The following is a 23,748-nucleotide window of genomic DNA, read 5'->3' as shown; positions in this document are numbered from 1 at the left end:
ATGAAGAGCAAAAATGTGGTGTTTCAGTGGTGATGTACTGAAAGAACAACAACAACAACAAAAAAACAATCCACAACCAAACACCACACTTGAATATTTAATAACAAGAGAAGTTTTTCATGGAGCGATAATAGCAGTATAAAGCTGCAAAATTACCTCAATGGCTAGTGCAAGTGCAATGCCTTTCAGATACTTCTCTTCACCCCTTTGCTGGGAAACTATTAGGAGTGGAGATTTACAAAGCAAACTCAAAGTTTTGCCCTGTTTTTGGTTTGTTTTCATACAGTCCACAAGAATAAATGCCTTTAGCAGCCACGTCTATTTGAATATACAGGAAGGAATATAAGAATACTACCTGTAGATCAACATTGCGAGAACTTGCAATCCAGTAATTGAAACCCAGAACAATCATACAAGCCACAAGCGCAGCTATTAGAAGAGGTGGAGATTTCATCCCTCGACGGCTGTTTCCTAGCCCGACCATTTCAAAAGACTGTGGAAATCTGTAAAATTAAAATAAATAAGTCACATTACATACTACTTTGCTACGACAATTTTATGAGTAGGTCAGACATTCACTGGAACCAAGAACAGCTATGGTTCTACAATAGCTCAGTTAGGGTAAATAAGAATTGGAGTATCCCCAGCAAGGAAAGCATTCTCCCCTGGATTTGTAACCTGAAGATCACAAGGCCATACTGTGCCATCAGTTTTTACGGCAAATTTCACTGGATTTCAGTGTGGAATACTGCATAAAAGCCTGATGAGATAATAAAGAGCCACAATAACCACTATACTGGAAGAAGCCATTGTCTACCTAGTCAGTTAACCCCTCACTGGCAGTGGCTAATGTTGGATGCTAACTGGGCAATGCTACTCTATTGGCAGAGGGAGGAAAGGGATAGATTTTTTTTGGTATCTCATCCCAGTTGGTGATCAGTCTAGTCCCCAAAGCAGTAGGCTGACTTAGGCCTTCATTTTAAAATTTGTCCAAGCTAGTATAATTTCAGATTCTTTTGTTGGTGACACTGACTACTACAGCTCCTTTCATCAGGAGAAAATATAGAGTAGTGTTTCTTCCTGATATTCTGCTCTTCTCCTGTGCTTGCATAATGATAGATTTAAAGCTTCCTTTCTTGCAAGTTGTAGATTCTGGTGGAGCAGGTTTGGCATTTGCATAAAGGGCAGGGAATGGAGCTACACTATGTGCCATGTATTATTTGCAGGCATGAGGAGAAAAGCATAACAATGACAGAATTTAAACATCTTGCCTAGGTCAGATGTGAAGAGCTGCCTTAGGATACCTCTTGGTATATGAAAGCCTCATTTGAGAATTTCGAAAAACGTGCTTAGTTTAGTGACTTTAAAAAATGCTTTTTTTAAAGTGTCATATGGTTTCATGTATAGTTTTAGCACTCAAAATTAGCTTTGAGTTTTTAATTTAGTTATCATTAAATCCATAAAAAAAATTAAATAGTTGCTTGTTTATTTCACTGGAAAACACAGCCATCACAAATAGACAAATTACTAATGTCGTAGAGAAGTTAATATACACATACTAATCCACTATCATGACTGAAATAATGTGTTGATCAGTGAATGAATTCCTTAGTTCTAGTAATCTGTGTGAAATTATTTGACAGACGTAAAATGTAGATTACATACCAGAAAGGCATGACTTTTCATTTGAAAAAAAGATTAAACTGCTCTAAATGGGGCTATTCATTACATATTAGATCTGCTCCTTTGAATGCATTCCTCGCACTTCACATCGTCTTATTTTAAAAGACCAAAACAACAAAATAAGTGAATGAAACATTGTTTTTCCCCTTAAATGCACAAAAACAAAGAACACAAAAAGTTGACCCGGAAGAAAGACAATTGTTATAGTATCGCAGCTAAATAAATATTTTACTAATATATCTTTCTACACCCCCCAGAAGATACCATTCTCTAAATTAGAACATTAGAGCATTCTCTAAATTAGAACCAATGTTTTCCTGATTGAACTGGAAGTTGCCTGCTGGAAAGTTTTATAACTTTCCAATCCATTGTTGAACTACACAACTTCGAATAAATAAACAGAACCCACTTTACAGTTCTGAAAGTTCTGTCTTTCTCATGCATTCAGGTTGGACAGGAGATGCACTTCCTTTGCTTTAACCAACCTCAGATTTAAGGTGTCAGCTCTCCTTTTGAGAAAGAAACTGAATTTCCTGTGCCTCAACCAACATTACACTACAGGTATCAGCTTTCTGTTATTTAATTTTTAATCCCAGAGATTTGTTCTCAGCATTTAGATGCAGCAGTTAGAATAATCTGTTTCATCACACTGCAGTTCTTCAGTCAACAATGTTGTGTCTTGACATTTCAAGGATCTAGTGATCCTACCAAAGATCATGTAGTAGCCAAAATAATTGGGGAGTTAGGTTCAGCATTAAATATGAACCTCTTTCTTTTGGAAGTGGAGGAAAAAAGCTATTAAATCAGATGTGACTATTTTAGGGACAATCCTGAAGTTCTTAAGCATTGAGGTAAAACTTCAATTGACTTAAATGCGCACATTTAATTCGTAAGGTATGCAGGTTCAGACCACACACTGCTAACGCTTGGTCTGTAGTCTGGAAGTATAACAATCTCATAGTTGTAAGATACTTAACAATTATGTCGTGCCAAACCAGATAGGAATTACTTCATTTTGGCACCCAGTGCTGTTTCTATAAAATGGAATATTTTGATAAATCTAGGAGCAAAGAGAAACGATCACATTATGTGAGGAAAAACAGTTGCCCATAACTACACCTCTCAGTGTACTTCACAAGATAGGGTCTGTTCTTAATGCCCATATGAGGTCTAGCACAACAGAGCCCCAGACTCAATTGGAATCTCAAGGCATACTGTAATAGACAGAATAGTAGATTTCCTACAGCCTGAACATCCATTATACTACTTGTACCAAATAACTCGAGAATCAAATCAAAGACAACAATCACAGAATAAAGTATCTTCTCTGAAAGAAGCTACATCTAAGATTCTGTGTGGTGCTGGAATTTCACAAACAGAAGTGAGCCTGATGCAGTGGGTAAGGATAGCAAACAGAGTTTTGGGACATTGTGTAGGAGTAGGTTTTATAATTGTACTACAAGAATAGAGGTACTAATGTATGTCTTGATTTCATTTTACCAGCCATCCTATTTGAATAACAGAAAGGAATGATCCTCTGAGACATTGGTAGAAATGCATCTGACAGACTGCCAGTGTCTGTACTGATATTAAGACAGGAACAGACCAGAACAATCCTTATGACTGATTACGGTCACCCTTTTGTTTTAGGATAAGTTATAATGTCTACTATGGTTTCCTATATGTATTACAAACTAGGCACTCTAGTTAAATATACATTTCTTTGTTTTAAGACAGACAGGATCTTGTATTGTGTCTATGTAAAGGAGATTGAAAATAAACTGACACTATTTGTATTCTCAAAGGTCTCTGTAAAAGACTGTGTGAATGAGGAATGTATGCATCAGGAAAAGATAAGATGTGAAGGCCATTGTTATAGCCAGATGGTCAAGGAAGAAGGAGTGAAGAGACTTAACAACACCAGAGAATCATCGACATGCATCCATAATGAAGGAAGGGAAGATTAACGACCCTGAGGTAAAGGCTGGCACCCCCTAAAGACAGGACAATCAATTAAATCAGAACCAGGACAGGATGACCCTCTCAGAGGTGTATTGGAATGTTTACATCAAAAGATACACCAATTAAGAAGTAACCATGTCAAAGTTCCTTCCCCACTCTGAACTCTAGGGTACAGATGTGGGGACCTTCATGAAAAAACCCCCAATCTTATTTTTACCAGCTTAGATTAAAACTTCCCCAAGGTACAAACTATTTTACCTTTTGCCCCTGGACTTTATTGCTGCCACCACCAAGCATCTAACAAATATATAACAGGGAAAGAGCCCGCTTGGAAACGTCTTTCCCCCAAAATCCTCCCAAACCCTACACCCACTTTCCTGGGGAGGGCTTGATAAAAATCCTCACCAATTTGCATAGGTGAACACAGACCCAAATCCTTGGATCTTAAGAACAATGAAAAAGCAATCAGGTTTCCACTGAATGCATCCGATGAGGTGAGCTGTAGCTCACGAAAGCTTATGCTCAAATAAATTTGTTAGTCTCTAAGGTGCTACAAGTACTCCTTTTCTTTTTGCAGTCACAAACTGACACAGCAAAATCCATAGACTTCAACGGAGAAAAAAAGACTATAAGAACAGGGTGCTTGGCCATGGGACTTTGGGTTCGTCTTGCCACACTCCAGGAGCATCGGATCGCGACCGACAGAGCCCCGCTCCCCTCTGCGACCAATCTGGCTGGCCACTAGATTGATCCAGACTCTGGACTGGTAACTATACACATCAACTGGCAGGACTGTGTGCGCGTGTGATTGAAAAGCATATACTAACTGTTGTATTCTCAATAAATGCGGTGTGCTGCCTTCTCCCCTATAAAGATCCCATGTGCGTCTTATAAGTATAACAATTGCCCCGATTTGAATGGGATGGATTTTCTATTAATATTTTGTACATTCTCTGAATAGGTGTGTTTTTAATAAAGAGACCAACTAGTTAACTTGCTATCCCAATGGGATCCAATTCCCTACCTTATTAAGTATTTAATGATGGTGGAAATTCCCAGCAGATCTACGGATGGAAGTAAACCAAATCACAGAGAGGGTGAAAGAGGACATCAGCAGCAAGTGAACAGCAGAGAAATTGATTTTACTGCTTACCAGTATTACAATGCCCTAGTAGAGCCTGCTTTTAAAATAGTTGGCACAATGTTTAAGGTTTTGTTGTTCCAATTAAGCAACGCCTTTTCTTTTTTCTTTCCCCAACCTCAAGAGCGGTGGGGGAATGCACAAAGTGCCAGACTACTTTAGGGTTTGAACGGCAAGCAGGACAGAAGCAATGCCAGATAAAATTGTATAACCTGATATCTGTCCTGTCATTGCCGCAACAGGAAATAGTGTGGTTTCTTGAAAGCCATCTGCCTTCCCTCCCAGCTGTAAAAAAACCAGGTGTGGCTTAATTGGAACAACAAAGCCTTAAATACAGCCCGCTGGCAATGGGAGCACTTCATGCAGGGGGACCGTGGCACCGTCACACAGAAGTCAGCCAGCTAAAGCATCTCTCCCCACTGGTTTCACTGCATTTGGCATAGGATCAAGAAAATCTACAGCACAGACCCAGGGGCCACCACAGGCACTGTGTAGTTCAGGGGTGGGCAAACTTTTTGGCCCGTGGGCCACATCTGGGTATGGAATTTGTATGGCAGGCCATAAATGGTCACAAAATTAGGGGTTGGGGTGCGGGAGGGGGTGAAAGCTCTGGGGTGGGGCCAGAAATGAGGAGTTTGGGTTGTGGGAGAGTTCTCCAGGCTGGGACCGAGGGATTCAGAGGGTGGGAGGGGGATCAGGACTGGGGCAGGGGGTTGGGGCGCAGGAGGAGGTCAGGGTGCAGGCTCTGGGTGGTACTTACCTCAAGCAGCTCCCAGAAGCAGCGGCATGTCTCCCGTCTGGCTCCTACGCGGAGCTTCGGCCAGGCGGCTCTGTGCACTGCTCTGTCTGCAGGCACCACCCCTGCAGCTCCCATTGGCCATGGTTCCTGGCCAATGGGAGCGGTGGGGGCAGCGCGCAGAGCCCCCTGGCTGCCCTTACACATAAGAGCCGTAGGGGGGACATGCCACTGCTTCTGGGAGCTGCGCAGAGTGAAGCAAGCCCCTGACCCTGCTCCCCAGCGGGAGCTCAAGGGCTGGATTAAAACGTCTAGAGGGCTGGATGCGGCCCCTGGGCCGTAGTTTGCCCACCCCTGGTGTAGCAACACGGAGTGGAAGCCGTCAGGGCAGGAGGAGCAAAAGGGGAAAAAAACTTTATAAAAATGAAACACAGAAGATGACAAAAACAACAAAGAGATAGGAGCCAAAAGAGAGAGACAGATACAGTGACAATTTAGCCAGTGCATGAAGTGAAGGGACATATGGGAGTGTGTGTCACTAAGTACTGGAATGCTATCTGTCAGCCCTTCTCAAGGGAGGCTCCCGCAAAGCCGTGGGAAGCCTTTACTCCTTTTACATAGCATTTAGAAAAAGACGAAAAATCTCTCATCTGTGACAAAGATAAGAGGTGGCAAGAGAGGGATGATTCACACTGACACATTAGTTAAATGAAATATTTGTTCTTTATATACATTTGAAATCTATCTTAATATCACCTCAAATTACAAGCAAAATGAAACTTTCATTTTTAACTTATTCTCTGTCTTTAGTTATATGCCTACTCGTTTGCTTACTGGCAAACACTGAAAGATTATACAATATGACATTACATAGCGCAAACCATATTGCAACATTCATTCCAATTATTTCATAAAGTGTCATTAAGTTGGGGGGTTTGACAGTTTGAGGTAGAAGAGGCAAGTCATTTTTCAAGCTAGAAGCCTAAGGCAGCCACACTGTTAAAATGAAGGAACCGTAAATTCAATATGCACCTTCCCATGTGGAATGACTAGAAAGCTCAAAAGGGATTTCAAAGGATTTGATAGATTGTTACAATGCACCAATTTGATAGCCTATTGCTTATATATGGTTCTCTCCAGAAGTGCTGATTTTACCATAAGAACTGCATCGTTAATGGGTTTGTCTCTCTGGAAACTCCATAAAAGGTTGCTTGGATTTAAACAGTTAATATTCATGGAAACGTTGTTCTATACTTGTCTGAGAGTTTAGTGTTTATATTAAGTTAGTACTCCAGACCCCAAATCAGGATCGAGGCCCTGTTGTGGAAGATGCTATCAAAAAACAAAACAAAAGTCTTCTCCCCAAAAGCTTACAGGCTAAGTAGATACATCTGAAGGGGATAGCTTTAAAGTTTTGAAAGTTACAAGAACAGGATCCCAAACTACTAAAAACCAGAAGATTCATCAAAAAGTAAAATAACATTCTTTTACTAGGAAGTTATTATTTTTAGAACAAAGGAGGACACATGGTTAAAAGTAAGCATTCCCAACAGAGAATGTGGGAGAAAGAACCCTTTCGCTTAACAGGCAGCAAAACTTCCAACTTGAAAATAGAAATAGAGATGTAGTTTTACTCATCGGATGGGCAGGAGTCTGTTAAACTCTTATCACTGTTTACGCCTGCTTAAAGTACCTAGATAGCACTGCATATTGGAAACAGTTTGTTACACAGCTAAGCAAGCAGCCTAGTAAATGTTACAAACATGATTATATAGATATTAATTTGTACAATGTAGATGCGTGGTGGTACAACATATAGTTATTGAAATTGCTATGAAAGTAGTTTTTTGATTCATGGGTAAGCAAGTCACAATTTACATGAAGGAATCTTCCTCCTTAAAGGTCCTCCACAGAATGTGCAAAACAAAAGCTGCATCAATTCACATTAGGTAGATTATATAACGACTGTCCTACTGTTAACTGTGGGTTTGGGGTCTTCTATTTTGTTGACCTAGAGATGCTTTTTCAAAAGATGCTTTACTTTAGAGTCCATGTTACTCAAGGAAATCAATGCATGCCTTAGCTTTATTTCTTATACAATATACTTTTAGGAGTTAAGTCTCAAAATAATTAAAAATAGGCAGTTGTGTAATTCCTATTTCCTGTTGTATACTGAGCGTCCTGTTTGACACCACAATGACAGATTAATGTTATTTAGCAGATATATTAACTCTAGACTAACACTGCAGTCAAAGACAAAGTAAAATGTATTGTGAAAGGCCCCTGAGGGAAGACTGACTCAAAATCCTAAAAGGAAAGCTGAAGATCTTGGCTTGCAGGCACAATTTCCAAGTGTCTTGGAAAGTCTGGCTGAGCTCAAACAGCAAGCACAGATGAGGATACTGAACAAAGACTGAAGGAAGGAAAGGTATTCAAACACCCATGGAATAATTTCTCCCCTTCCCCACCACCCTTAGTAATCTGCAGAATCTATTGGAAAAGCGTGGAATATGGAGTTTCATTATTATTTGATTTTGGACAAAATAGGCCAATACTCAAAGCATGCTTTTGCAATTATGAAAAAATTAACTTCATCTAACAATCCATGATAAGATATTTAGAGCCAAGTTCTCTGATACCTGAAGGTCAATTCATGCCACCTTGCTGCCACAACCCTACTTAAAACATTGACTTAGCATCCGAGACAGGTGCAGTGTGGATGGACCCAATTTGCCATCTGTGCAGACCATCCCTACAGGGGTCTACACAACTAAGCAGCATAGCAAGCAGTACAGTAGAGAAAGTAGCAGCACAGACAGAAAGTGAAAGGGGTGTGCATGTTCCTTCATTTACAGATATTCTTAGTAATCCACCTATCAAGTGGGCACAAACCCACAGAGTACACTGGGCAACTAAGGCTCTACATGGCTGTGGAACGGCAGACAACTGTGAAGCAGGGGCCAGGAGACAGCGAGAAGCATCCAGACAAGTCATGCTCACCAGCTCTGTTCCTCTCTAACAAGAGTGCCAGACTGCAAGGACAGGGCCTTTGAAATAACTCCGATGGAAGGCTATATGGAGTGCATGACTGTAGTTGACAAAAGGGATGGCTCCAATCTCTGGACAAACTGAAAGGGGCTTGCACTAGTGCAAAACATGCAGAAGGTAGCTAGTGAATCACAGCGATAGTCATCATGTCATTACACTTCCTTTATTCACTACAGCCTAAGTTCTTGGTTTCCACCTGGGAATCAGGCACTGGAGCATACTGCTGAATATGCCCTGCTGAAGCTACCTCTGTGTAAATAAAACCCATGGGAAATGGTTACTTCTTACGTGAGATGTACCCCTCCATTCCACAGTGAGGGAGGAAAAGTCCTTGCGGGCAGGGGAGTCCATTCAGGCAATTGCAGGAGAGGGCAGTTCCAGTGGAGAGGAGCAGCTCTGACCTCCTGTGGATTACTTGGGACAAATGGCATTCTGGGGAAAGTAAAGCAGCTAACACCACACAAGTGTGGTGGAAGCAGCGAAACCCCTGAGCTGTGTGGGAGAATCATATTTTCCCCATCATACAGGTATTATCATGAGATTAATGTGTCCAGTTACCTGCATAAACATATACAGGAAAACACTCAGAAAACACATAGCAGGAATCTGATTTGTCTTGCGAACCCCAAGTTTCACTTCCCTTAAAAACTATTTACTTACAAAATCAGACATAAAAATACAAGGGTCACAGCACACTATTACTGAAAAATTGCTGACTTTCTCATTTTTACCAGATAATTATAAAATAAATCAATTGGAATATAAGTATTGTACTTACATTTCAGTGTATAGTATATAGAGCACTACAAACAAGTCCTGCCTGTGTGAAATTTTAGTTTGTACTGACTTCGCTAGTGCTTTTTATGTAGTCCATTGTAAAACTAGGCAAATATCTAAATGAGTTGATGTACCCTCTGCAAGATCTCTGTGTATCCCCAGGGGTATGAATACCCCTATTTGAGAAACACTGCTCTAAAGCATCTGGAAATAGCCACTGTACAGAGTGCTTGTCTCTAGGAGGGTCACTGGTTTGATCCAAGATGGCAGTCATCATAAAAAAGAAAAAAAAAAGAATCTATCAGATGTTGTGATGTCATTGAGTCAATATTTGTTCAAACTATCAAATTACCTCTTTTTAAAGTCCACAGGAAATGAATGGGTAACATTTAGAGAGCATAGCAGATTTAACTGCTTAACATTTTGATCATTCTGATGCAAGCATCATATGAAACCCCTCTGTGATTCACGGGCTCAGAGCCATGATAAAAGGGAGAACTTAAGCCACAAATAGTTTATTAAAATAGCCAGGAAACACTGAAACGTACTATTCCTTCTTTCTTTGTTACTGCTACTCTATTACTTTAAAATCATGGAATATTTATTTTCTCCTTTAATTTAATACCCTCTGAGATGCCAAAAGTAGAACTAATTGCTTTAAGGATATTGTCCTCCCTTTACTTGACAGATAGCAGAACCTACAGAGGTTTGTGGCTCAAAATAGTTTGAAGTTTCAGAATTACATATACATTTCAAAAATTAACAGCCAATAAAAGTGTTTTCACAAGTGATTTAGAAAATCCAACAGCAACTGTTGTTTTAAATAAATACTCCCTTTGTTTTGTTTGCAACATTGAGAACCTGAAAGTGAAATTGACTATGAGTGAAAGCAAGACTGAATAGCTTAATTGCACATGCAGTAAAACTCAAAAATCACCATAAATAATCCCCATAAATCGGATTTTTTATGTTTTCAGTTTTAATAACCTAGGGTGTGACTAATAGCAGGGAATTGGAAAGTTTTATACAGTATGATTTTTACTTTTAATGTCCCTTTTAATATCACCATCTAAAATGGAATCTCACAATGCCTCAAGTCCACAAAAATGCCACATAAAACAATGTTAGGAGAGTAAAAGGGATGTCTAGAAATGGGGGAAAAAAGCACCAAAATGATACCGCAGTCTTTCTCTTCTAATGCCACTTCACATGGCATTTGATTGGAGTCACCCAGGGAAGTTCTCTTCTTAGAGAAGCATTAACATTACAACCACTGCATGTTCCCTCTTAACACCTTCTGCTAAGCAAACTGTTGTTAATTTAAGGGGTTGTCTATACTGGCAATTTACAGCGCTGCAACTTTCTTGCTCAGGGGTGTGAAAAAATACCCCCCTGAGCGCAACAAGTTTCAGTGCTGTAAAGCGCCAGTGTAAACAGTGCACCAGCCCTGGGAGCCATGCTCCCAGCGCTGGTCACTACACCTCTCGTGGAAGTGGGTTTTTTAGAGCACTGGAAGAGCTCTCTCCCAGCAACTACGCAAGCCACGTTAAAGCGCTCCCGCAGCAGCGCTTTAGCATTGCCAGTGTAGACTAGCCCCAAGTGAAAAGGACCCATCCCATGATCAAGCCGAGTTAAAGATAGGAATAGGCCTTCGAATCTCTGAATTGTCCTGGGTTTCTAGTGTAAGCAAAGGCCAGTGTGGCTCCCAACTGTTTACTTCTTTGTCTAGGCATCTTGCATGATGTCAACAACTCAACTCAGCTCAACGGTTTACCAGTGTTTCTCAACCTTTTTGATAGCAGGGACTTGCTGCCTTCTTAAAGTGTGTCAGGAAGCTCTCAGGGACCGGTTGTTGAGAAACACTGTGCTCGACAACTGATTTCACATGCTTTTGGGGGAGTGCCTTATCAAGTGGGAGAAATTTTAAAAGTAGGAAGTCCTTAGTAACAGAACAGTGGATATTTAGAATCCATGCAACAATGTTAGGTTAGGGCAGGATCCCTAACCTCTTCTTCTTTGTAGTTTGGCACTTGTCTTTATTTAATTTCATCTTGTTGAGTTCAGTTCAATTCTCCAATTAGTCACGGTTATTTTGAATTCTAGTTCTCTCCTTCAAAATTCTTGCAACCCCTCACAGCTTAATGTCATCTGCAAATTTTATAAGCATACTCTCCTTTCTAAGTCATTACTGAAAATACTGAATAGTTCAGGACAGACCCCTGTAGGGCCCCACTAAAAAAACCCTCTCTGTTTCATAGAGAACCATTTATAACTACTCTTTGAGTATGGTCTTTCAACCAGTTATGCACCCACCTTATAGTAATTTCATAGAGACCACATTCTCCTAGTTTGCTTATGGGCATGTCATATAACACTGTGTCAAAAGCCTTACTAAAATTAAGATCTATCACATCTACTGCTTCCCCAATCCATTAGGCCAGTAACCCTGTCAAAGAAGGAAATTAAGTTGGTTAGGCATGATTTGTTCTTGACAAATCCATGCTGGCTATTACTTATTGTTGTCTAGATGGTCAAAAGTTGATTGTTCAGTAATTTGTTCCAGTATCTTTCCAGGTATCAAATGTAGGCTGACTGGTTTATAATTACTCAGGTTCCCTTTGTCCTCCTTTCTAAAGATAGGTAGGATGTTTGCCCTTCTCAAGTACTCTGTGACCTCACCTGTCTGTTCTATGAGTTCTCAAAGACAATCACTAATGGTTCTGAGATTGCTTCAGCTAGTTCCCTAAGTACCCTAGGATGAATTTCATCAGGCCCTGCTACCCTGAATACATCTAATTTAGCTAAATATTATTTACCCTGCTCTTTCCCTATTCTGAAATCTGTTTCTCCCCCACGTTAATATTAATTATGTTGAGTATCTGGTCACCATTAACATTTTTAAGTAAAGACTAAAGAAAAATAGGCATGAAACATCACAACCTTCTTAATGTCACCCATTATTAGTTTTCCTTCCCTGATCAGGAGTGAATATTATATATAAATACACAAAAATGTATATAATATATATAAAAATGTGCCCACACATACACCCTCACCAGTCTAAGCAGAGGTTCTGAGAGGTTCCAAGGGCTAGTCTACACCAGCAGCGCTTTAACGTGGCTTGCGTGGTCATGGCGCAGTGGCCCAGAGCTTTGAAAAAAACCACCTCCACAAGGGGTGCAGCTCCCAGCCCTGGTGCACTGTCTACACTGGTGCTTTACAGCGCTGAAACTTGCTGCACTCAGGAGGGTGTTTTTTCACACCCCTGAGAGAGAAAGTTGCAGCGCTGTAAATTGCCAGTATAGACAAGCCCTAGATAAAAATAAATGGTGAAACATTCACAATGCGGCAGTTACCCTCATCTGATAACTACCATGACTGAGCAAGTTTATTTTTCCAACCACTCTTTCCCCTGGCCAAGTCTCCACTCCAGGTGCTATAATCCAGCTTCTGGGTGGCTTTTCTCCAAAGACCAGAGGCAGGCCCAGGAGCAAGGATAAAGCCCCGCCCCAAATCCCCTTCCGGACCAGAATCAGACGGTGACACTTTTCCAAAGTAGCCTCGTGGTACTTTGCTTCCTTCTCTTACTTCTCACCGATCCCTGCACCAATCAGTGGGCGGTACCTCAGTATGGCCGGCTGCGCACTTAAATGCGCCCCCACCCCCCAAGATGTGGCTGCGTTTCACTGGTGGGCGAAGAAACTCCCTACCAGAGAGACAGGGTGTAAGAGCCGGGACGCCCTTTGCCAGCTCTGAGGAGCAGGGCTTAGCTACATGGCAGCTGACTCTGCGAGGGACCGTATCAACCGGGGCTCCCTGGGGGAGGGGAACTAGCCCCCTTCCCTCTATGGCCAGGCTGCTCTCCCCGCGCACGTTCGAGCCCAGGCACTGGGTGCAGCGAGGAGCGAGCCAAGCAGGAGCCCGGCCCGCGAGCCAGGCAGTCCCCGCAGGGATGCGCTCCCGCCGCCGGGGAAGGGCAAGAGGGGGCGGGGCGGGCCGGCCCCGCAGAGCGGCGGCCCCGGGACTCGCTCACCTTTCTCCGCCGCTCGCAGCGCGCCACGGCCCGCTCGCTCCTGGGGGACGGCCCGGCCGGCAGCACCTTCCCGGCTCTCAGCAACCTCCCCGCGGCCCGGAGGAAGCGGCGGCTGCGGCTGGCGGCGCGGCGGCCGGAGCAGGAAGCACGGCGAGGGGAGCCTGCCAATGAACGGGGAGGGAGCTGAGCGCTCCCAGGCAGGTTGGGCAGCTCCCTCCGCCCCTCCGGGCACCAGCCGGCTCCACGCCCACGCTGCTGCCCCCTGGCCGGGCCCCACGCGCGGTCTGTCGCACCCTCGCGGGACGGAGACAGCAGCCGGGGCTCCCCCCACGCGCCCGCTGCAGGGGCAGCCCCCGTGCCGCAGCCGCCACCTCCCACCCCGTTGCCCCAGCCTAGGGGAGCCGTGCAGACGTTGAGGCCCGGCCACATCTTCACCACCCCGGCCACCTAGTAGCAGGAAATAGGAGGAAACCTTCCCATCTGCCCCCTAGCACCACCACAACTCCAGAGTAGGACCTCGGCGACACGAACACCAGAGATAGGAACTGGCCGGTCAACCCGCACACCTCATCTGGACCTGGACCTGGACCTACGCAATCATGCATCAGCTGGGATAAATAAATAATAAAGCAAATACTGTATGACTGAGCAAAATGGCAAGCAGTGGCAAGTGAGAATGTGTCACACTTTCAGTTGACATAAAGCTAGAATTATTTTAAAAACTTGACAATGCCATGGTGTTAGCCTCAGCCACATAGCAGTAGAATAGGGTATCAGGAAAGCAACCATCATTGATATTTGGAAAAGCCAGGAAAAAATAAAGCAATTTTCAAAAGACTCCAAAGACAGTGGAGCAGTAAAAAGCAGCTGTATTTACTCAAAGCTGCTGATTTTGATAGGGCAATGCAACTGTGATTTGCAAGAGCGAGATCAAAAGGCACTACTATAACCGGTGTGATAGTAACAAAAAAGGCCAAGTAATCTACTGAGAAATGTATCCAGACAAAGGTGAGGACAATTTTAAAGCAAGCAAGGGTGGCATGGAATACAGCAGTTGGGGATGCAAGGAGTCTCTGACAGCTGACTCGAATGCCACTGGTGAATTTACAAACACTTTCAAATCATTTATTGAACAGCACAAACTTACCCAGGACTGTGTTTAACTGTGACGAGTTGGGCCGGTACTCACGCCTGCTTCCAAACAAGACTCTGGTAGATAGTTCAGAAAAACAGCAAAGAATTTCAAATCCAGTAAAGATGGGGTCACAATGATGGCTCCCTTTGGTGTTCGTTCACAAAAGTCTGCTTTGCAGACATCACTATGTCAGCTCTACCCGTCCATTACTACAGCCAGCGCTGTGCTTGGATGGATAAAGGCATTTTTACCAACTGTTTTTTAAAAAACTTTGTTCCACTTGTAAAAGACTACCTTATGTCAAAATCTTTACCTAGCCGAGCTGTGCTACTGATCAATAATGCTCCATGTCACCCTGCCATTGAAAATCTATTGACGGAAGCATTTGGTATTTGTTTTTGCCACCAAACATCACAAACGGTTCAGCCAATGGACCGAGGCATTCTGGCAAACATGAAACATAGATACAAGTGAAACCTCTTATGGCAATTATTACTGGGATCAATGCGATTTGAATCTTACAGATTTTTGTAAACAGCTGACAATCAAAGATGCTGTCAGCAAAGATGCTGACATGTGTGCAAATCCTGGAGTGAGATTGGCTCTGAGTCTTTGAGACGCTAGTGGAATAAACTTTGGCCATGTATTGATAACACTGAACCTGATAATTGGGAAAACAATGATCAGATGGAAATAAATCAACTAAATTTTTCTGAAGAGCGACATCTTTTGGATATCACCACGGAGAAACAGGAAGGAATGGCTAAACGCAGATAAATATGAGCATGGACACCCTATTCTTAGCAACCATGAGATAATTGAATTGGTACGTGAAACAGCACAGAGAAATGGACAGTGACATTGATAGTGACAAGAAGGAGGGGGAGAAACACCAAGGAGATCCCACACATGCAAGCAGAAGAGTACTTCGCTGCCTGTTCAAGCAATTGAAGACAACAGCCTGAAGCCACACCAATGAACCTAATGATGGTTCAAGAGCTGTGCACCTTAGCAGCAAAAAAGCCTGTTAGCAACCTCAAGCAGAGTACCATTGAAGATTTTTTCAAGTCTGCGTAGTTTATCCTATAGTACTTAAGCAGGAAAGTTAAGTTTGGATGCTTATTTTTAATTGTCATTATAAAGACTAGTGCTGGTATGTTTTACTGTAGCATTTTTTTTTAGTGCTATTTGAATGGACATTAAAATCGGTGGGCTTCTGGGTTGGCATTTTTTTTCATGGATAACAAACACTAAAAAGAAGAAAGAGGATTACTTAAAATTGAAATACAGTACTGTGTTAAATGTAAACTACTAAAAAAAATAGAGAAAGTTTAAAAAAAGATTTGACAAAATAAGGAAACTATTTCTGTGCTTGTTTCGTTTAAATTAAGATGGTCGAAAGCAGCATTTTTCTTCTACATAATAAAGTTTCAAAACTGTATTAAGTCCATGTTCAGTTGTAAACTTTTGAAAGATCAACCACAACGTTTTGTTCAGCGTTACAAACATTTCAGAATTATGAACAACCTCCATTCCCAAGGTGTTCGTAAATCTGAGGTTCTACCGTAGTTTTATCTTTGGATGCCCTGGGGGCAGGATCCAGAATGGGAGGCGCTGTGGGAGGTTTCGCAGGGTGATCTCAACCTGTTTGTGCTGTGCCCCACATGCCAGGTCCCAATGCCACTCACTCAAATTTGGCTGAAGCCACCCTGCCATTTTCAGAGTGGAGCAGACGGGTCAAACATGAGTGGCACTGTGACCCTGTGCACTAGCTTACAATGCCTGGAGCGGGGAGCTGGGCCCAGCCACCACAGGACTGAAGCTGCCACTCTGGGGTAGTTTTGTTTTGTTTGTTTGATTTCATTTTACAAGTTATTTTTCACAAATGCAAAAGAACACGAAATAAAATGAAAAACAAGGGGTCTATCTATTTACCTTCCAAAGTGACACAGACCATGGGCAGTAGCCATGGGCGTTTCACCATATTCCCCACCAAGTCTCCAATATCACTTCCTTTATCAATCTCTGAATTCTCCAGTTGCCCAAGTCCCACCACTTTATTTGTAAACAATATTTCTTTTGAATATTGTGGCCACTGTACAGATGTGAGTTCAACTGTATCAAATTCATGTTTTAAAAGTTCACATTTATCCCTGTTAAGTCACCAGCCAGCACTATACCATAGCCTGTATTTGTGTTCCTTTGACCCACATTTTTACCCCAACTAGCATAGACTGGAAAAGACAGAAGTGAAGATAACTAGCTGCTTAGGCCCACATTTTTGATAATGGCCATTGATTTTGAATGCCTCAGTATCTGGATGCCCAACCTGAAACACTCATGTCTGAAAAGTTCAGTACCTAAAAAAACAGAGGTGCCCATAATTAGAGGCCACTTTTTAAAAATTCACATTTCCTTTACAAATTTCAATATTGGTGCAGCTTATTATTTTCTTATTTAACATCTTGAATTAGTTCACACATTTTTAAAATTATTATGTAGTTATATAATATTTTCCATTACTTTGGAATTCACCCTTACTTCAAGTCTGTAAGCCATAGGAAAGGGGATCAGTTACTAACTATGTTGTGCTAGTTATAAATGTTTTTCTTCATCCTGGATTCCTCTTTCAAACGGACAAAAGAAATAGAACAGCAGAGGGAAAGTAGTTTATCAAGGTACTGCAACACATCTTTTTACAGACAATGAAGTACATGGAGAAGTTTGAAGATTAGTGACAGAAGTAATTATTGAGAGACAAAATGTCCAATTATGGATTTTATGCAGAAGATTTAGTAAAAAGAATGCAATTTCTATCTGAACAAAGAGTAAAAATTTAACAAAAAAAAGCTCGTTCTGCAGCTCCTAGCATCAAAAAGTCTGACATTTGTTGGGAAGGATGAGAATGATGTATCATCAAACCTTCTCATGCAGCCGCTTGTATTATCCCATAGCAACTAAAGCTATGGCAAACATGTTTGCACATGTGTAATTTTACTCATGTGAGTAATCCCATTGATGTCAATGGAAAAGTGTTTGCAGAATTGGGACCTAAATGTCCTGCATTACATTTTAAAAAGGAGGCATCAACCTGTGAAGAGGAAGAGCAATCTTGCTGTCTGAGTGAAGAAATCTCTGCTATCCTAGTCCTCCTGGCTCCTATTAGAAATATTTTATGCTTAGAGTGGGCATATACTCTCAATCAATATAAATAAGTCTTGTCAGTTTCACTGTGGCCCACAAGGTTCTGAACACCAGCAACCAAACTATTCAGATACTTGTCAATTTCATTTTGTAGCTGCTTGGGAAAACTATGAGGAGCAGGAGAAGCATTGGAGCTTTCTGTCTACAGATTCAGGAACAGAACACTGCATCAGTTTACATTTGGTAGGTTACCCTCACAATCAAAGGCTGGACGCAATTATTTTTAAAATTCTTCAGAAAGGGATGTGTTAGGCTGCAGGCTCACCACAGAATGTTTCCTAGTTGCAATAGTGAGTGGGAGTGTGGCTTTTTCAAACACCTGTAGTAATCATTTATCATTAGCACCTATGTAGTGCTAGCATCTTCAAAGTGCTGTACAAAAGATGTCATAATTAGGATCCATTGACTGGATAATCTAATATATAATGCAAGTGTTTCTTAAATAAAGGGATATTCATGTTCTCTGCTTATATTCATAAAAGAGTGAAGTGGTTTCATGTAGTATGCAAAGCGATAATGTATTTACAGTATGAAGGCACTGAGAGACTGTTTTAGTGAAGAGTTTCTTGGTCTTTGAATGCTGCAGTATGGTACATTTGTAGTCAAAGAGATTTTTCATGATTTGCAATAGAAATTATGCATTAAAAGTTTTCCGTACAGGTAACAAAATTGTACAAGCAACTTCCTTGCAAAAGTTAGGATCTTTTTTTTTTAAAGCAACAACTGTTCTTCATTCTCAGGAAGAATTAGGAAAGAAAGGGTTTTCCAGACCTTGAACAAATGTGTTGATAGGGCTGAAATTAAGCCTGCCCTAAGAACAAAAACTGAACCTGATCTTAGAATATTAACGCAAAATCCTAGCTCTTCCACTGAGTGTTCACCACCATCAAAGCCAGTTTGCCATTTTGTCAGCACAGTTGCACATATGTACAGCTTCATAGATTTTAAGGGCAGAAGTGCTACTGTGATAATCTTGTCTGACCTCTTGCATGACAGAGTCCATAAGATTTCATGTGTTAATTCCTCCTTCATGTTCAATAGCTGCACTTGAACTAGAGCATATTGTTTGAATTAAAGCATCTTGCTTTAAACATTACCAGTAATGGAGAATCCACCACAACCCTTGGTAACATTTTCCAATGATTAATTACCCTTATAGTTAAAAAAAAAAAAGTGCCTTATTTCTAGTCTGAATTTTTTTAGCTTCAACTTCCAGCCATTAGATCTTGTTATGCCTTTGTCTGATCGATTGAAGAGTCTTCTATTATGAAATTTCTTTTCCTTATGTAGGTACTTATAGACTGATCAAGTCACCCCCTTAACTTTCTCTTTAATAAACTAAGCAGATTGAGCTCTGTAAGTCTTTCACTTTAAGGTATGTTTTTGGATCCTTTAATCATTCTCACAGGTCTTCTCTGAACCCCCTCCAATTTTTGAACATCCTTCTTGAATTATGGACACCAGAACTGGACATATTATTTCAATAATGGTCATACAAGTGTCAAATACAGAGGTACAATAACCTCTCTACTCCTACCTGTTTATACATCCAAGGATTGCATTAGTCCTTTTGATCACAGTGTTGCACTTAGGATGTTCAGCAGGTTATCCACCATGACCTTCAAGTATTCCTATTGTCCCCTGTTTCCCAGGATAGACAGTATTCTGAAAGTATCACCTATGTTCTTTGTTAATAGATTTATGATCTTATACTGAAAATGCTTATTGTTTGCCTGCATCCAGTTAACCAATTTATCCACATTGCTCTATATCAGTGACCTGTCCTCTTCATTATTTACCAATCCCCCAATCTTTATGTCATCTGCAAAGTTTGTCAGCATTGAATATTAAATAGTGTCCAGCCAAGAACCAATTCCTGTGGGATTCCCCTAGAAACACAGCCACTCTTCAATGATCTTGTTCCTTAAAAAAGCAGGTAACTTTACAAGAATCCTGTTCTTTGAGGTACAATGCGCATTCACATCCATAACCCAAGACAAAGTTATGTGTAAATTTTATTCCTATCATTCTTGACAGTACCTTTAAGATACATAATCTCCAAGTAAAAACTCTTATCAGATGTATTATTCACAAAGTCAAAGTTTGACCTACAGTAGTTTATAATCAATATTATCTGATAAAGAAAGTTGTCTGGGATGTAATGATCAAGGTTGTTCAGAGTTTTATTAATTTAGCACCTGATTAGCAATAAATTCATCAAGCAAAAAAATGGATCCAATCCTGGCCCACTTACATCAATAAGAAAACTCTAATATTGACTTCAAAAAGAACAGGATCAGACCCTGTATTTTGGTGCTGCTTTTGCAGACATTATTCCGAGAGCCAAACTAGCATCATCCTTCCTCAATAGCCACTTTTCCCCATATAAGTCACCAATTAATTATGATTGGGCTGAAGAGCAGTAGGGTATAGTTTACACTTTTATTCTATTTTAAAATTGTAAACATAATTTGCATATAAAATTGTAGATAGTTTTATTAGATCCCTTCCCTGTTCTTCCTATATTGCTTACTGTCTTAGGCCTCAATCCTGCAAAGACTATTACACATGCTTAACTTTAAGCACATGCACAAGTCTTTGCAGCTTAGGGACCTTGGTCTGTAAGCACTCTGGAACTGCGACTATATCTTACTATGTTTCAGAGTAGCAGCCGTGTTAGTCTGAATCCGCACAAAGAAAAGGAGGACTTGTGGCACCTTAGAGACTAACAAATTTATTTGAACATAAGCTTCCGTGAGCTACAGCTTACTTCATTGGATGCATCCGATGAAGTGAGCTGTAGCTCAGGAAAGCTTATGCTCAAATAAATTTGTTAGTCTCTAAGGTGCCACAAGTCCTCCTTCATCTTACTATGTGCATGTGCAGTTTCTAGCACAATGGGACCTCATTCCTGATTGAGGACTTTTAGGTGCTATTGCAATACAAATATAATAAACAAAAATGTCAAGATATGTTCCGATAGTATATGGGCCAGGTTTTCAGTAAGTGTAAGTCAGCTGGTGTAAGTCAGCTACACCAGCTGAGGATCTGTCAAAAACTTTATTGATATAAGAAAAACCTGTTGATTTTATCTATGCTAGATGAAGAAGGACAAAAGATCACAGGTGAAAACCCAGCCCATTGAAGTCAATGCGAGTTTTACCATTGCTTTCAATGTGGACAGGATTTCATGCCACATTTTCAAGATAATAAAAGAAAGAAGAAGGGGGAAAAAAATCAAAGATGATTAAAATGTATTACTTGCTGGCAATCCTTTTAACTTGTTTTACCTTAGCATTGTACCCTTCGACAGCATGTGTTTGTTTGGGAAAGCACAGGGAACACTGTGTTCTTTTAAAATTGTATTCTAAGCATCCTTTGGGGCCAGTAGGAACAGAGCTCCTAATGTTGTTAATGCTAATATGAAACACATCAGCAGGCTGGGCTGGAAAGTCATGACTGTTAGCAATAAAAAGTGGACAGGTAATTGCTTATATGTGACCTCCACAGCATTAAACTGAGGCACCCATGAGGGAGCCTCACCCTCAAACCTAGAGAGCACTGCCGTTGACAAAGGAGCCAAGGGTATACGTGGAAACACTATGTAATCAGGTAGCATGGCATGGGCTGTACTGCCAAGATGATTACATCCAGAGGTTTGTGTAAGCATGGTTGAGCACTTGTAATTCTCAGGAGCAGGACACCTGAAATTATATTCCATGTACAAATCAAAACCATGCACTTAAACTAGTGCAAGATTGTTAATATGCATTAGTAACTTTTAGGATGTGGGGAACAAAATAACTGAATCAGTAATCAATCGATTGTTTCCCATTTCTTTCACATTGGTTAGAACATGATGCGTGATAATTGCAATATGTAGGAGATATATCAGGGAAACCAGGGTGAACTCACATGGAAGTGCCAAAAGACAGCAGAGTGGTGATGGATCAAAGAGTATTTTCTATTCAGAAGAGGCATAGCAATTTCACTACATAAAAGCAAAGCTTTTACCAACATTTATCACTTGCTGGGAACACAAGCCTTTATTACACGAATTCTCAGTGACACTTCTAGGACATACTGTAACTTTAACAAACATTAGGTATAGAGTATAATAAATGCCTCTGATGGATTTAGAGGTGCCAGTAATAACTTATGAATATTGTATCTTGACCGAGTTATTGCTGTTTACTGTCTGCATATATTGAGTTAATTCAGTGCCGTTTAGTCAGAAAAAGCACCTAGGAAGAGGGAGGTGAATCCTGAGAGGCCCTTTTCTGCAAACACTTGAGGAACAATGCAGAACCATTTCCTTTTATATGCTGGCCCTGCTGGACCTGTCAGACAGGTTTTCCTGAGGAGAAACTCAGTCTCTGTGAGGGGAGGGGAGGGGAAATCAAAAGCCTCAGGAGGTTTGAAGGACAGACATTCTTGAGAGGAGGGAGCTAGACGGTTGGAGGGAACTGATTCCCTCAGGAGACTGCCAGAAGTTGGAAATGTCTTGAGAAAGATTAGCCTCCATTTCAAGATAAGCGAATGCTCAAATAAATTGGTTAGTCTCTAAGGTGCCACAAGTACTCCTTTTCTTTTTGCGAATACAGACTAACACGGCTGTTACTCTGAAACCTGTCATTTCAAGATAGATATGCATGTAAGCCTTTTGAGTTTTTTTAAAGCCCGTTCTCTTCTGCTTTGCTGTTCCTTCTGTTAAGATGAAACAGTACTTTGCTTTAAGAAGACTGTTTAGGGTCACTGTATTCACTGCTGGTCACAGCACCCGAAGGCAAGACTAGGAGGTACTGAGTCCAGTGAAACTAGTTGGGGGTAAGCACAGTTGGTACACAGGATTCTATAGCCTAGCATTTGGTGTAAGAGTGGAAGAATCATGATTCACCCAAGTGACCCTTACCTCATTTATTTTAGAAGTTGGAAGATTTGTAGTGAATGAGGCAGGGGACTGCAGGAAGAGAACACATGGTCTCCTGTTTAGGACAGTTGAATGCCACCCTGGAAAACTGGATTCTATCCCCACACCAAACCTTTCACAGCTAGTCACTTCTACATGTAATTAATGAGAGAGAACCCTGAAGATCAGTCTCTTGTTTCTCTAGTTTACAATCTCAAACATTCTTTACTAACTTTCAGTCTACATTTCCTAGCTCTGGAACAGACTTTCCTTCCAGGATTAGTTGAAATTTCTTCAGTAACTTGGAGAAAATGGTTGAAGTCCTGTTTGTTTAAGGGTCCAATACAACTCCTGTTGAAGTTGATTGAGGTCCTTCCATCAGCTACCAAGGGAAGTGGATCAGACACTAAATCAGCTCATGTATGCTCTATTTTAATGATAAAATAACTCCTCACTTCACATAGTCCTGGCTAACATTGTTTCATTGTTACGTCACTGATCTATTAGAGAACATTCCCTTTTAAAGTTGCGCAACGCTCCCTTATAACGCTGTTTGGCAACCACCTGCTTTGTCCACTGCTTGCAGGAAGAGCAGCCCGTTGGAGCTAGCTGGTGGGGGCTTGGAACCAAGGTAGGCTGGCAGCCCCCCATCAGCTCCCCTAAGTTCCTTGTGTGGGAGTCGCCCAGCAGGCTATCAATTGCCGGGCAATTCAGGTGTCCCTCCACCTCGCTGTGTGCTGCTCCTGCCCTCTGCCTTGGAGCTGCTCCCGGGAGCCTCCTGCTTGCTGTGCAGAGAATGGGGCGGAAGAGGAGTGCTGATGTCAGGGTGTCCCTCTCCCCCTGCTCCTGCCCCCTGCTCCTGTATCCCATCTCCACAGAGCAGGGGGGGACATGACATGGCTCAGGATGGAGGGAGCTTGCTAGCAACAGCTGCTGTCCCTACTTGTTGATCTACTTAAAAAGGCAATGTACTTAGAGTGCGGTCAGCGTACTTAAAGGGGCAATGCGTCTCTCTCTCTCTCTCAGACACATACACACACAGTGTGTGTCTCTGTCTTACACACACATGCACACCCCCTGGCACTTTGGAAGGTGGAGGGAGTGGTGCACTCCAGTGGGA

The 23,748-nt window shown here is 41.5% G+C and overlaps 1 protein-coding gene across 3 annotated transcripts in view; it reads right to left on the bottom strand.

Moving 5' to 3' along the window:
* Nucleotides 1-23,748, bottom strand: part of GOLM1 (golgi membrane protein 1) — a 94,243-nt gene that overhangs the window by 45,061 nt on the left and 25,434 nt on the right. For 2 of the 3 annotated variants that reach the window (XM_043547342.1, XM_043547343.1), the window contains one exon: nucleotides 356-503. In XM_043547342.1, coding sequence (XP_043403277.1) covers nucleotides 356-503 — 148 coding nt within the window. Of the gene's footprint in view, nucleotides 1-355; nucleotides 504-13,380; nucleotides 16,084-23,748 lie in introns of those variants that run through there. The other variant, XM_037901759.2, reaches the window with a different exon arrangement.

This window comes from Chelonia mydas, chromosome 5 (genome assembly GCF_015237465.2).
Source record: "Chelonia mydas isolate rCheMyd1 chromosome 5, rCheMyd1.pri.v2, whole genome shotgun sequence".
Taxonomy (NCBI): Eukaryota; Metazoa; Chordata; order Testudines; family Cheloniidae; genus Chelonia; species Chelonia mydas.
Note: the sequence above shows the minus strand (reverse complement) of the source record. Positions and strands in the feature narration are given on the sequence as shown.